Consider the following 16,044-nt stretch of genomic DNA (forward strand, 5'->3'; position numbering starts at 1 on the left):
TCAGATATTTTCCACTCTTGTTTTTCTTTCTCCATTAATTGGAGAATAAAAAATGATGCTGAATAAACACACCTATCCATTATCAAGGGTAGAGTAGGGGAGTTGTTAATAGAGATGGGTGCAGTGTGTTACAGACAAGGTTCTTGAAAACTCTTTAAATCTGAACATCCAGAAAAACTTTTACCAGAGAAATTCTTGGCTAGGTTAATCCCACACAGACTAATTTGTATTATGGATAGGCGTGTGTTTAAACAAATACAAGGCATGCATAACAGATCTCCTGATCTGAGAGCTATAACAAGGACAGAGTGTATTACCACCAGGTCAGCCAGGAAGCTGGAAACATGGAGCTGACTTATTCACAGGTGGTTCTTAGGCCAGCTGTAAGTCATCATTGTTCCTCTTAACTAATCAGGAGAATGATGTAGTTTTATTGGTTTCTGGTTATTTTAGACTTTCCCCTGTGAATGTGATCATGGAGAAGTAATTTTGTGCAAGGCAGGGATAGGCAGGCTTATATTTTTCACAACAGATGCAATAGATGTGCTTGTAGGTACAAAACATGACCTTTGTGAAAGCTCTCTGAGCTCTCATTTGGGAAGGAAGACTCATGGTCATGGCATCTCCTCAGTCACAGAAGATAGAGGAGGGAAAAACAAAGTCCAGTCAGAGGGGGATTAGAGGGAAGCATGTCACAGCAATGATAGGGATAGAATGATGACACCATCAAGTTCTCACATAATCACCTTTTCACACGTCTCCTTTCCACCTGGAAATCAGAAAATAATCTTTGGTCTACAGCTCTCACAAAGATGAAAGGGAGTCCCAGTCCTGTGTTGCATCCTTTACACTTGTTGCATCTTGTACAGGTCAAAGAGAATGCGTGAAATCATGGCTAACACTAGTGAGCCACTATTCTCAAATATTCTGTGCAAATGAGGAGAATGCAATAAGGTGTTTACCATCTCTCTATACAATGTTAATTACAGAGTTTTGAAGGAACTGTGTACCTTGTATATATTGTGAAGGACTCAGTAATGAATGTGTTGCAGAAAATTTCCAGCTGGAGTCCAAATAGGACCATTTAAAGATGTTTTACTGAACAGAAGTGCCAAATCTCTAGGTTAGGGTTTGGCGGTGAACCAAAAATACTTTCCACAAGAAGAGATTATTATGTATGATTCATACAGTGTGTCTACATGAGTGAAAATAATACTGTTTAGCTCTCAGTGCTCAAAGTGCTTTTACATTTTCAAAGTGCTGTGCACACATTACTTAATTAATGGAATAAAGTAAGTTACATTTTTATGCATTTAGCATTGACATTTTGACAATAAATGGTTTTGGAGACTTTATATGCATCAGTGCATTTGAGCAGTTTGTATAAATTGTTCTTATGTTCTCACTTTTATTTGAGCAGCATCTTAGTAATTTAGATGCATTTTACCTTATGATGAGGAGATAGATAGAAAGAAGGTTGTCTGTTGACAGTGACGTACCATAAAAAGGCAACTTCTTGTCCTTTTTAGTAAATCATAAATCTGCTCACTTGCTCATGCTCTGCAATCCACAGCAGAACTAAACACACTGGTGGAAGTCAAAACCCACTAAGAGCCATCATTAGTATTCTAACTGCAGAAACAGAGCTCCATCCAGTAGATGGATTTTGTGGAATTGGTATACTCAATGTTAAGCATAGGGACTTGGTAAAGTGCTGGAACATCTGCTGGCTGTTTTCAGAAGACTGTCAGCCTATTACCATCTATTAAAATTAATTTAAAAGTGATCCCTTAGAGATGAATCTCATTTTTTCCCCTATTGATCCTTAAGAAAAGTGTTGGCATACTGTCGACATTTATATCCCATTGGTTTTGGGTTTTTTCCTAAACAACCTATATTAGACTTGCAATATCCTCTGTGGAAGGCATCTGTCAATTGTATTAAGCAGGCTTAATGACCTTTTACATGAGGGCATTTTGGATTGCTGTCTCAGCTCACAATGCCAAATCTATAATCCTATCTGCTCTCAAGCACAGACCTTCCTTACTGGTCCCAGCCTCTCACAGCTGCAGACATCCCAAAAGCAGGCTCTGAGGTGCAGCCATTCCACAAGTTGACCCAGTCACCAGCTCAAGTTCCTGAGTGCTTGGGAATAAGTATTTTACATCCAATTTGCCTGACTTGCTGCTCATTGTTCCTCCTGACCTCACTTCTGATCAGCAAGAAGCATGCAGAGGTTGCATTTAGATCATGCAGACTCTTGGCATGGATTCTTTCAGGATGCTGGGAATCAAGCATTGCAAAACCTTACAAAAATAGCTCATCATTTTACAGCCCCTATTTAACAAAAATGGCATTATTTTGTTGAACCTACCTGGGTGTTTCAGGCACAAATAGGGTGTACCTCTAGACAGGCAGTAAGCAAATGATCCTGAGTTTATCTCATTTTTGGAAGAGACACTGGAGTAAGCATCCTGGGAATGCAGGTGTTTTTTCTACCAGTACTGTAAATTTAACATTAAATTTAATTTTTGTCTGGTTCTGTCTTTTTCTGGTGGCAAAAATATTATTTCCAGTATCAGAATGAGACACATATAGTATTTAAGAAAATCAGCCTTTGTCCTTGGAAAATGGTCTTTAATAGCTTGCATTAGTGAGATTAATTTGATCTCTAAATGACAAATAATTTAATCATAAAACATTTTCTTCAAGGAGAGAGATTGGGTAATATTTACTTAAATGATTCAGTACAGGCTTTAGTAAGAGCAATGGTTTCAGAGCTGTTTCAAGTTATGCCATATGGCTTTTTTTCTTGGGAATGCAAGTCTGTTACCCCTTTACATTGCTTCCACAACAGGAGTTTTAATCACTCCATTGGGTAGGATTTAATAGCTTTCTATACAAGTGTTGTCTCTACCCATGCTCTTCTCAAACAGAGGCTACATTGAGGTGCTGTGAGGAGAACTTGCAGTACATTGCTGCAGGTTAGGTGAGCCCTTTTCATCCCCTAAAAGTGCAGCTTTTATGACATATGTTGAATTTTTGGGATTTTGGATGTAGTCAGACAAAATTGGTGACCGTGTGCTGCTGTCATCTTCCCAGCAGGGTGGGAAGAATTTGTTTGCACTGCCCCAAAACCTTGGTGAAATTATCAGCCTTTGGATAAAGAGAGACAAATGTGAACATTAATGGAGGATGAAGGAGAGAGATGAGATGTAAATGAGAATGATAAGAGGAGTTATAGCAAACAAGGGAAATATTCAGTGGGAGTTTTCTTCTGGACTGCTCTCATTTACAATAGGTTTGAGAAACTTCATGAAATCATGTGTTTTGAAAAGCTTCCTGAGGTGAAACTTTCTGACTTTCTGGGTTGTGATTATATAATTTTCTATGTGGGAGTCATCTGTCCTCTTTTGATGAAAATACTTTAAAAAGTTACATTTTAAAACAACTTTGTAAGATCCAATCAGGTTTCCTTTCCAATAATTTAGAAAATAACGTGAAAACAGCTGGAAAGTATCCCAGCCCCTGAGGTGGGGTGAAACCTTTGTTCAGCCTCAGTGAGAAAATTGTTGCTGAGTTTAGCATGACTGCCATTTTACCCTGCCTGTAACAGCGCACTTAAAGAGTTGTTTAAACCATCATCATCTTCCAGGAATTGTTTCTCCTGCCCTTTTTCTGCAGTTCAACTATTGTGCACCCTTCAGGAGCCTCAGCAACAGCAGTAGGGAGCTTTGCTTTCCAGGACAATGGATCCCCATTGCTTTTCCTGCTGGTTCCCAGTGCCGTGTGTTGCTGCCTCCTCCTGGCAGTGGCTCTAGCATCCAAACTTAAATTACTCGTAATTTAGCCACTGGAATTACTCATAATTTAGCCATTCACTCAGAGAAATTGTGGATGTCCCATTTGTGGGAGTATTCAAGGAAAGGCTGGATTGGGCCCTCAGCAACATGATCTAGTGGGAGGCATCCCTGTCTGTGGCAGGGGGATTGCAACTAGATGATCTTTAAGGTCTCCTTCAACCCAAACCTGTGATTTTTTGATTCTTATACCTGTCTGAAGTGTAGAAGGTACCATTACTTGGTCTCTCTGTGTGGTTTTAAGTCCTGGGGCTGTTTTGTATTCAAAATCTTGCAGCAGCTACTAGGATAATGGCAAGGAGGTGATCACATTTCTGTGTTCAAACATATTTTGGTTTTTGAGTGGTGGAGTCTGAGCAAGTATTCTCCTGCTGGCCTTGGAAAGGAGTGGGAATTTTATCAGTAGATATTATATGGAACAATTATGTGCAACAAAAACTGGCAAAAAACATCAAAACCATGAGAATTTTCCAAAGTGACAGCTCAATCCAGCAAAGAGCTGGAGCACAACAGTCTTGGGAATTAGTCTTCCACAGGTTCAGGATTAGGATGCTCATAATCATAGGGAAATTTGAGATATTTAAGTCCAACTTTTAGTAAAAGGATAGCGAAAAACTGATGTTGTAAGGTAAAATGTGATCCAAAACTTGGCTTATGGGATCACAACACCCTGCTTGATTGTATGCCACAATTCCATCTTATTCAGCGAAGCTCCACAATGAGGATATAATGATAACTCTAAGCAAGCTGATGATTTATCTCCTCCATAAGGCATGGTTGTTGTAAAACTGCCTATCAGATATTTTCAGAGTACTATCCTTCACAAGCCCTTATTTAATGCAGTTATATTTGCATGCACACCCTCTCTTCCCATTTGCCATTTGTCACTGAGATAGCAAATTACATTCATCAGAATCCATTCATTCCCTGGGTTTCGCTGAATACAGGAATATCTTGGCTGTGTCAGCTGCCCTATGACTGGGAGCTGTGAAAAATGGAGGTCGCCTTCAGCTATTCCAAACGTGTATCTTCAAAGGACAGTAGGTATTAAGCTGGAAAAGATTAATGGGCTTTATGTCATCGTGTTTGTGTGGCATAGAAGTGAATTGTGCAGATTGATGGATATCTTGGTAAAAACAAATGCATTCTTAAACTACTCTCCTGGCCCTTCCCTGGCAAGTTTTAGTGACCATCAAAAGAAATATACTGGGATGTTCCCTTAAATCCTAGACTGGTTTTACATGTTTTTTCACCTTTAGGAAAATGAAAAGCTTTCTGTAGTTGAGAACAAAACCACATGTGGACTGGTTATTTTATAGCCTGTCTGTATTTATATTACCACTACAGGACTGTCACGTCTTATTTGTCATATAATTGTGCAGTAAGTAACTGGGACATACACAAATGGCTGACAACAAAATTGTGAATTCCTGTGAAAATTCTGTTATAATTTCTAGTTTGAGATCCTGGTTTGTTCTTTAGGACAACCATTCTGCTTGTCAGGCAGATGCTTTCTTCACACACAAAAAAGGACCAGCTCAGCCCAAAGAAGGCCAAAAGGGAACGCTCTACTTGCCCTTGAATAATACACTGTATTAAAAAAGTATTGAAGGTATTCACAGGGTGAATTCTCTCACAAAGAATAAGTAACTCTTAAAAAACAATCAATGTATAAGGGGAAAGGAGTTATCAGTATTGATTCACACAATACATGGATGCATTGAAAATATATTTCCACCAGAGGAAAAGCAGTGGTGTGCATTGAAGCTTGTGAACTTTGCATGTGACCATTCATGGGATTTTTTTTCCCCATCTCTAGCATCTTTGGTCAAAAGAGAATGAGAGGAAAAAACCCAGGGTCCTACTCCTGCTGTTCTTGTTCCTCTGTGACCTTGGGCACATCAGATCTTCACCTGACAGCAGGGATCTGTCAGAACTATCACGAAACTGTGATGCTGACCTGTGCTTGAGAACTGTGGGTAAAAGTGGTTCTCCACTAGAAAGTTTTGTGGATTTTAATATGCCTCAGTTATGTGGAGATAGGCTTGGGCCACAGTGATAACTGCACTGGTGTGTCTGGTAGCTGTGTGGTACTGGGACTATCAACAGCCCTCAGCTGTTGAATATGAGCAGACCTGTAGGACCAGGCACAAAGGACGGGGAGAGACATTCTGGCCATATTTTGAATTTTTATTGAGTTTTAATGTTAAGTGGAACATTTTGGGTTAGAGGCAGAGATTGCTGCAAAGCCTTATGTAATAGGATGTTGTTTGTATTAACATTTTAAGCTGGTAATAAATTTCTGGTGGGGTTTTTGTTGATTGTGGTTTGGTTTTCTTAATTGCCCTTGGACTTTTAATTATCTTTCACTCCAAGCTAAGTATGTGTTCCATCATGAAGTAGGATATTAAAGCACTAATAATAACTTTCTAATTCTGTTTTTTAACTACAGTAAGACCAGCATAGAAACCATTCCACTCTGTGATAAGCATAAATAATTTTATAATTCATATGGTTTCTATTTTTTTTCTCCCATGGCTAACTAAGTAATATGATGGTTTAAGTAAGAGTTGCTTCTTCACAGCTAGTCCTCCACAGGTGTTTGCTCTTGATGCAATAGCGTAACTCTCCATTAATACCATTACTTGCAAGAGGCTTGCAGTAATGTAATTTTTTTTATTTAGGCTTTTGCTTTGGATTCCAAAGAATTTCAAAATTCAAGTCCATGGAAACCAGAGAGCAGTATCCTGAAAGAGTGCATTTCTCCCTGGATTAAAGGGTAATCCAGAGATGTCCTGTTTGCCTGAAGCTGGGCTCATTTGTATGATTGCAAGGTCAAGTAAACACAGGGTGTTTTGGCTCGGGTCTGCAGTGGATTTGAAGCTGTGCCAAGAGAAAAGCTCTTAAGGCTAGGTGAATAGCTTTGTGAACATCATCACACAGTTCGTTGATTGTCAAATTCACCGTATCACCAGTCTGACACCTCTGCCCTGCTTAAATCTTGTTCTGAGGATGAAGGCAGCACCAAAGCTTTATATTTGCCATAAATACTTGACTGAAGTTCTTTTTAGGAGTAATTCTGCGATTATAGACCATGATGTCATGCCAAAAGGAGCAGACAGTCAGCTAGGCTTTATGCTCTAATGGTTTCTGTGAAATTAGTAATAATACCAGGAGGCTGATTTTTAATTTACAGTGCTATGAAATTAGTATTTGTAGGGCCTGAAGCATTCAACTTCAGAAAGCATGTGAAAACTTCTGGCATCAGCCCTGCTGGTCTCCAAGGGGAGATGCAGTCCTCTCTTCTCTGGTTGGTCAGACAGGCTGCTATCTGGACAGCTGGCCAGATGTTCATGGTGCTCCAGAAAGGCAGCATCTCTGGCAAAGTGGATCACAGCTGCTGGGAGGTATATGGCAGATGGCTGTGTTATTCTACAAAGCTGGTATTTCCATCTGTTGGTTGCAACAGGATTACCAGAGGATCAAATCAGGCAGAGGGTAGGCTGAAGGGGGACTGTCAGCATCAAGAGAGAATATCATCTACCAGTTCCTTAGTGGGGCAGAACGGGATGTTGGTCTCTGTGCTTCTGCATGTAGTCAGTTCAGGGCATCAGCTCAGTTACAGGCAGGGAGGAACTCTGCCAGAAAAACAGAAAATAGATGGCAAATAAAGTCCCTGAAGATAAGCAAGAAAGAGATATGGACTTCAGAACAGAAAACTGAGCCCTTGTCACAGAAGTAGAAGAGATTTTATGTCATGTGCAGGGACCAGCTAGAACATTTGTAGCCTGGTCCTAGAGTGCACTAAAAATCTCTTGCTCCTTATTCTGAGCTGCTCATAGATGAGATTTTGATTCTGTGAGAGCATGAAAACCTGACTTGGGTTGCTCTGTTCTCACTGGTCTCTACAAGGGAAGTTTTGCCAGGCAATGAAACCTAACAGGGCTGCCCATGAAAACATGGTCCAGACAAAGGAAAAGGTCCAGCATTGTTGAATCATAAGAAGGTTCAGATTGGGAGGGGTCTTACAGACCATCTCAGTCCAAACCCCCTGCCTTGGGGGTCTTTTGCTAGACCAGGTTGCTCAAAGCCCCATTCAACTTTGAACATTCAGAGCTCCTTTCTTACAGGCAAAGAAGTCAAGGCATATTGATGGGTTCAGGCAGCTCTGAACTGTGACTGTTAAGGATATCTTTGAGAAAGTATGTGACATTTAGGGTAATTAAATGTCTCTATCAGAAGAACTTGAATTCTTGAGGAGGCAAATTTTCTGTCTGGTGCTACAAAGTATAGGTGCCAATCCAAGCATGCTGAAGTCAATGAAAAAAAATCTCTGGTTTGCTTCACTGAGTTTTGAATTAAATCCATGTAAATTTGATAAACTAAAAATGTTTCCACAAGCTTCTGGTATTTACTGTTGCCTTATGCCAGTGGGTCCTAATGGGATCAGGCAGGAGTGTTTCATAGCATGGATTTACTACACCTACAAAGAGCAAAAAGCTTCTTCCTTCTCTTTGTGCTGTATTAGCATTCATTTGATTTAGGATTGGGAAACATTTTTTGCAAGTTTTCATTGTTTTTCTATCATGTATTTTCTGGTAAGATTTAAGTGATGATGAAACTTTTTGACGCATATAAAAAGCAGTCACTTCCTGCTAGGCAAATGTCTCGGTGCTGGAGACATGCGTGAAGTACTTGGGAGTGCTGAAACATACTTGGTTTTGTTTTCATTGCAAGCTGTTATTTTGTTAGGACATGGGGTGGCAACGATATGGAAGCACCTCATTATATGAAATAGTCTAGAAAGCCTTTTGATCAGTATTTTGCTTCAGATCTCTGTTTGATATATAGCTCATTACTTGGGTGTACATACAGCTATACCTGTGAAAGCATTTGGCATGTCCTGTGGATTGTGCTTGGCAGTGACTCTTTAAAGCAATGTATAGGTGCACAGCCTGGTCTTCCTGTCCCCTAAGCAGATAGGGAAATGAAGCCAGAGGAATCACACAACCTGCCCAAAACCACAGCAAAAGAGCAGAGATAAAAACATAGATGTGTTTGATGCTAAAATATACAGAGAATCACAGACAGGCTTGGGTTGGAAGGGACCTTAAGGTTCATCTCATTACAGCCCCCCTGCCACAGCCAGAAACAGCTTTCACTAGACCAGGTTGCTCAGAGCCCCATCCAGCCTGGCCTTAAACACTTCCAGGGATGGGGCAGCCACAGCTTCTCTGGGCAACCTGTGCCACAGGCCTCACCACCCTCATTGTAAGGAATTTCTTCCTAACAGCTAATCTTAATCTCTTCTCTTAGTTTAAAACTATTCCCTCTTATCCTATCTCTGTATGTCCATGCAAGAAATCACTCTCTGTCTTTTTTATATAGATACAGCTGTAAATTCCTACTACAGCAGCAGCTGCATGCAGAGATGTGCATGTAAACATGCAGTGTCTTCCCACACACTGCAGTAGAGAGCAGGGCCCTTTAGGGCAAGTTTAAGGGACCTTCAGCAGTTTTCCATCATTCCTATGCATGTCCCTGAGCACCCACCTGCCCAGCCTTCCATGGAGCTCTCACAGACCATCAGTGGTCTATGAGTGAACCCACCCAAGGTGCAGCAACTCACCAATAAATTGAAAACTCACAAGATGTAAAGTGCTTTCAAAGCCACCAACTAACAAAACCCCAAAGATCAAAAACCAGGAAGAAATATCTTTGCCACTTTTTTTGCACTAAGATCAGTTCTGCTATTAGACCAACTGTGCTTTCATACCCATATCTCATTAATTGAAAACACCAGTGGAGAGGTTTTCAGTTCATGAGATATGGCTGTGTCCTTCTAAAACTCTGATGTTAGGGTCAATTCTACTGCAAAAAATGTGTCCAAGGCCAGTCTGAGTCGGGCTTGGAGGAATCAGATCTGGTGGAAGGTGTTCTTGCCCATGATGGGGGAATTGGAACTGGATTGTCTTTGAGGTCACTTCCAACCCCAACCATTCGGTGATTCTAAAAAAATAGCCTAAGTCCTGTAAACCCTGCAGAAGTTTACTAATTCTTATCAGGTGCTGCTAACAAAACCACCTGGAAGCTATTCCCATCAAAATTAAATCAAGCAAGGAAAGCATCGCCCAAGGTAAAAAAACAACCAAAACAATCAAATGTACTCACAGCCTTGAGCTGTGAAGGTGCCTAAGTGAACAGCTCATGCATTTTAACTCCCTTCTTCCTGTGCTGCAGTGCTCTTGATTTTGGGATTCTTTGATCCACCTATTCTTAGCTGCAAAGTGAGCAGAATTTAATCTGGCTCTGACAGGGCATGGTTGATTTTAATACCAGCCGTCAAAAAAGAGCTGTCAATCAGGGATGAGCTTTAATACCTTCAGCCTGGAGCTCCTTTACAGTTCTGCTGCAGTTGAGTGGTGCCCGGTCAGCAGTGGAGGAGCTGAGCATCTGCAAAAGGCACTGGGGGTCTCATCTGGGCACTGTTGGGAGAGTCCACAGGAGCTATTCCTCAGCCTCTCTAAAGGCATGGTGTGACACTCTAATGAAGCTGGCATTTCCAGGCCACATGAGAGAAGAGATTTCCTTGCTGAATAAGGAGTGGATTTCCTAACTGCATGTCCCAAAAATCCTGCTGAGCTTTTGTGGGCCAGCAGGAAAAGTAGGTTGATAGTCGCTTGGATTAAACCTTTCCTTATTGTAGCTGGAATGGGCATAGTTGAGGACAAGGGATGCTTTCCCTATGTAATCTCAAGATATTATAGCTGGGGATGTTAGATAAAATAGCCAGTGACTGGCAGAATGATAGAATAGGGGTTAATTTCAGATTTACTATCTGCCAACACATGCCATGCAATCAGATAAACACAGGATTTCAGCTGTCATCACAATATCTTATGCATACTTAAAAATAGAGCAGTTTTTCTCACATCAAGAAGAAATGGAACAGGTTTATATATAGGATGTGTACAATCAGGAGGCTAGAAATTTTGAAATAGTCTGCCAATTCTAGAGAGATTCCCTATTTTTAAATTAAGGAATTATATTAGAAGTAGTAGAAATTCTCAGGGAGAAGTTTTATTATTGATAGCTGCACTGAATAAATAAAAGTAAAGGAAACATCTTGAGAAGTTGGACTATATAGAACGAGGAAAATTTCTGTAGGATTTTGAGCAGAGAATATGGAATTATGCAGAGACTCAGAAACTTCTCTGTATGGGAATATCCTTCCTCCTCTGCTTTATACATTTCTGTCCTTGCTCTTTTGTCTGTTCTGGTTCATTGGGCCTATCACTTTTATTGCTTGAAAGTCTGCAAGGCAGAGAGGGAAGATGACAATCTAGCAACACCCCAGAAATATCCTGATCTAATTTTCACAAGAAATGTAATTTAAGCACTTGCTGATTAAAGCCTCCCTCCTGAAAACAACCAGCTTAGGCAGAACCATGGAATTATAGAATAGTTTGGGTTGGTAGGAACCTTAGAGATCATGTCAAATCTCCTGTAGGTAAAATGTAACACTTGGCAAAGATGCCAAGTTATGAATTTGTGGGTATGGAGATGAGTATGGCTTTTTGGCTTGAGCCCACAACTAGTATTTGAGTTTTTTATTATATCCCTTTATAAGAGTAGCTGATGCCATGGTCCAGAATTTTTTAAGATCCAGCCTGGTTTGTTTACGAGGGATGCACAGAACAGCTTGGCTCTGTAAGCATCATATGAGCAGACAGGAGCAGGCTGAAATTTTTTTTTTTTTGCTGAAAAATCTGCCGATAGCCTTCCCTGCTCTGCTGCCTTCTCTCCTGCTCACAAGCCTCCTTCTTCCTTAACACCAACACAGCTTGTACCTTCAGTCTCATAGAGTGTCATGGAATCAGTAAGGTTGGACATCTCCAAAGTCTTCACGTTCAACCTTTGAGTGAATTTCACTTTTCCCACTAACCCATGTTGTGAAGTGCCACATATCCTCATTTTTTTATCATTTCTAGGGATAGGAACTCCATCGCATCCCTGGGGAACCTGTTCTAGTGCTTAATCACTCTTTCAATGAAGAAATTTTTCCAAATATTGCACCTGAACCTCCCCTGGTGCAACTTGAGGCCATTTCCCCTTGGACTATTGCTAGTTGTGATGTTACATACCTGATCTGATCATTCAGATGACATCATCCCAGCTAAGGTTTTGTCATCCCCTTTTGTTCCAAGATGTCCTTGTTAGTAGCTGCTGGTATTTTCCAGCATAACCAGTGCTTGCCTGCTCTCATCCCCTCCTGGATTCTACCAGGCTGTGCTGCAGGGAGCTCAAAAATGATGTTCTGGGCTGTTCAGCATAATGGTGTCTTTGAAGCCAAGGCTTGGACTCCACTTCTAAGACCAGCTGCAGCAAAAGGACAGCATTTTCTACTGAAGATAAGGGAAAAAATTTACATCTTGAGAGCATTCCTCTCACCGTTTCCCTGCAGGGGGGAGGCTTATGATTTTTCTAGCACATGCAAAAGCACTCTTGAGGAGTTCTGCTGTGACAGATTGTCCTATTGCCCATGGAGACACCATGACAGCATGAGATGCCAAATTTCCTATTGCTTGGGCTTCATCCTGTTGTGGTTAAACTCTTACCCACTTCAGATAAAGAAATTATTACTGGGTTGCGGGTCCCTCAGTTCAGCTGTAGGAGGGTCTTTTTGTTTTCCACAGCACCCCTCCAAGCTGGGTTTTGGCTACAGAGGCATTTTGTGCTGGGAAATGCAAATAAATAACACAAAGGTATTGCAAGGCTGTAGTCCAGTGTGGGTGTTTTTTAGCCTTAAAGGCTTTCACTTTCTTGGTTTTGTTTTATTTAGATTTTTAATTATTTTTGGTCTGTTTCAGAAAAGCTTTTCACATACAGTGATCTCCCAAAAGAATTTATTTGAACTCATTGGTGGGTGGTGCATACATTACAGGCTGTGGTTTCATTGATATGCTCAGCCTCGCTAAGTAGATGGCATATTAAATGTTTTATTTACCCTGTGTGCTACCTGTCATCTAATCAGCTTTTGTGTTTCTGCTGCATTCTATTTGTATTACAGTGAGAATAAGTGGTTTCATTTAAATTAAAACCACATGAAACCTTTTAAAGCCATTTTAAAATACTAAATGGGTTTGCAAATAGGTTTGTCGGACAAGGATTGGAAAAAGAGCTCTTTGCTTACCCATTTACTCTTCTGTAGGCTTATTAGAAGTCCCCACATGACTTTTTTATCAAACATTGCATCCCAGTTCTCATCTGGAATGCCAAAGTCATTTATACTGTGCTCGAGAGCAGTTTGCATAAACAAGAGGCAGTTAACAAAGAATACAGTTGTGAGCTGTGATTGCAAAGGTTATATTGTAAATTACAACACAGATGTACAATAAAGTCAAGACATGCAGCCCTGTTTTCTTGTTTGCCTGAAGCATAAAAGCACGTTCGCTTAAAAGTGTCTTTGCCTTTATTGACTGTTGTTGCCAGTATGGATGATTATGATGCTTTCACTGTGAATCATTTTGTTTCTTACAGGTGGATCGTATCATCTTCTGTGTCTTTTTGGAGGTTGACTACAAAATTTTCAAGAAGAAAATGGGCGACTTTTTCCCTCTAGGTAGGTACAGTAATCAAGCACCATTTGACTTTAAAAAAGCATGCAGAAAAAATGCAACAGTTGGCATCTTTTCTTCTTTCCAAAGCCAAATACTGAAATGTGAACTTTCTTTAAAGATCAGCTGCACATAGAGGCTCTGATCCTGGACAAATGCAGACATTTAAAATGCGTGAACCATGTAAGCTACATCTAATACTGCTTTTGTATGCTCAGTACAGCTAATCTCTTCATTCCATGCTGTATGTGTATCTTTTCCCAAAACTTGGTGCATGGTGCTGCCTCTCTTGACTCTTGAGAAGGAAATTATTTGCACTAATGTATATAGCTATAGTATATAGTGTGTATTGCTTTTCCATACACTTTGTGCACACTTTGGTCTTTCAATGCTGGTAAGGTTTCTCTGGGTCTGAAGAGATACCACAGGGGTTAGAGCCCAACTGTGTCTGAATGAGGGCTTTAAACTTGAGCTGTCCCAGTGTAAGAATGAATGGGAGAAAGATGGCTCTCACTGGAGCACTTGGGAAATGTTAGCCATTCATCTTGGATTTCACACAGGAGGTTGCTTTCTAGATTTAAGGAAACCTGGCGGATAATAAATTTGCTAATCCCCCTCCTCCTATAAACCTGTGATTTATTTTTATCGCACATCATTAGAAAACTGCTCTCCATAATTTTATCAACCCTAAAACTCCTCCCATTTTATTTTGCTTTGTGCTTACATCAGTTCAACTGCGTGTGAAAAGATCCAGATTTTAGTGTTTTGTTTTATCTCCCAGTAGTCCCCATGCTGTCTGTCTAGTGGAAATGGCCCTGGAGTAATAGGGAGCAGAGTTTTGGTGTGTTCAGAGTTCCAGTAATTTCACAGGACTGTTTTGTCACTGTAGCCTCAGTGTTTTTTTCCTTTTGCTTTGTCTGGTAGCATGGAAATTGTGATATTTTTGTCTCATCTCACTAGAACAAAGCTTTTTTGTAGATGACTTTGTAATTGCCAGTTTGCAGTGATTGGCAGCTGAAACTTTAAGACCTATTGAATTATTCAGGTAGCATCAAATGATGTCTAACCACTTAATAATATTCTTGTCTGGAGCACACTGAACATGCATTTCAAGAAGCTGCATTCATATCTAATCCATTCATTGAGTGATTTCATTTTTTTGTCAGTGTACCCAACCCAAAGGATAAAGTGGCAGTACCCTGCCTACTGTTGCTGGCTGTGTTACTGCCCTTCAGATTAAGTGAGAGAAGAATATAGCCTCAATTTGTCAACAAGTCAAGATCATTAATGCTCACTTTCATCTCTAAGGCCTTGGAAATCATGGTGTAAAGCCTGGCATTATTTCTATAAATGTAAAACCCACCTGGGTTTGAAAGTTTGAGAGACAAGAAGATGCTTCAGAGCTGTGTCATGACAAGCCCAAAGGCAGAAAGACAGCAAAGTAGAAGATATATTTCATTTGGATTTTTTTTAAACCTTACATTATTGAACAAAAGAACCTGTGCAGCTGGGTTTTTGTTATAGAAAAACATATGATTTCATTACACCACATTCTGTAGATGATCTGCCATACCATAGTTTCAAAAGTCCTGTCTACAAAGAACCTGTGCAGCTGGGTCTTTTGTTATAGAAAAACATATCATTTCATTACACCACATTCTGTAGATGATCTGCCATACCATAGTTTCAAAAGTATGTTTATTTTCATGTATGTAAAGGTTTTATTTTTTTTTTCCTCAAATGAAAATTTGGGTTCTGATATGTGACCATAGACAGGTGATCATAGTAGGGACCCTCTAAATCCAGTGTTCTGCATATGTGGCTGTAAAAAAGGTTCATCCAAAATTTTCAGCTGTCCAGAGAAAGTTTAGTTCTCAGTATCCGAAATTTAGATATATTACTGTAGGATTAGATTAATAAAATACCTTAGGACCCATCTTCATAGACACCTGGTTGCAATTTTCTCATAACTAATGATTCTGATTTTGACATGCCTTAATGTTACTGGGTATCTGCTGTCTGATTAGCCAGAGCCTTAAAAGGAACCTTTGTAGCTCTAGAACTTTATTCCTGATGCAGTGAAGGATCTCCTGTGGGTGGATCAGTAGCCAGAGGTTCAGGAAGTTTTTATTTTAGTGTTTTATTTTTAGTGTCTTTAGATCTTCAACTTGTGAGGAGACAGGGAGAGGCAGGGCTTTATTCCCAAATCACTCTCCTCTAGTGTCACTGGGGAAATGGTCAGTGTCTGGGTCTCTTTTGTGGAGTGCCCTAACCATTCATGTACAGTCTCAGGCTTTCTTTGCCATCTTGAAATGACACTTTTCCACAGGGTACCACCATTTCAGCAGACGTCAGCTGAGGTCAGCCCCATGCTAAACTTCCTCCTGGTGAGAACATCAGCTGAGGTTCTGGATGGAGATCACCAGATTGGCATTTGTTCCTTTTTTCAGGTGTCTTGGGAATTTCCATCTACATTTAACATAGCAGACCTGGACAAGTTATCAGCAGACTCTTGTCACTGTAGAGATATCCCATCTCTCTGCAGGACTGGTTTCCTGCATAGAAGA

The 16,044-nt window shown here is 40.3% G+C and overlaps 1 protein-coding gene across 3 annotated transcripts in view; it reads left to right on the forward strand.

The window, feature by feature from the left end:
- The window catches only part of MACROD2 (mono-ADP ribosylhydrolase 2), an 852,083-nt gene that overhangs the window by 751,529 nt on the left and 84,510 nt on the right, over positions 1–16,044 (forward strand). For all 3 annotated transcript variants that reach the window (XM_041425155.1, XM_041425153.1, XM_041425154.1), the window contains exon 9: positions 13,401–13,482. In XM_041425155.1, the coding sequence (XP_041281089.1) occupies positions 13,401–13,482 (82 nt within the window). The remainder of the gene's footprint in view (positions 1–13,400; positions 13,483–16,044) is intronic.

The sequence above is a fragment of the Onychostruthus taczanowskii genome, unplaced genomic scaffold (assembly GCF_017590055.1).
Source record: "Onychostruthus taczanowskii isolate IOZ18803 unplaced genomic scaffold, ASM1759005v1 scaffold87, whole genome shotgun sequence".
Lineage (NCBI taxonomy): Eukaryota > Metazoa > Chordata > Aves > Passeriformes > Passeridae > Onychostruthus > Onychostruthus taczanowskii.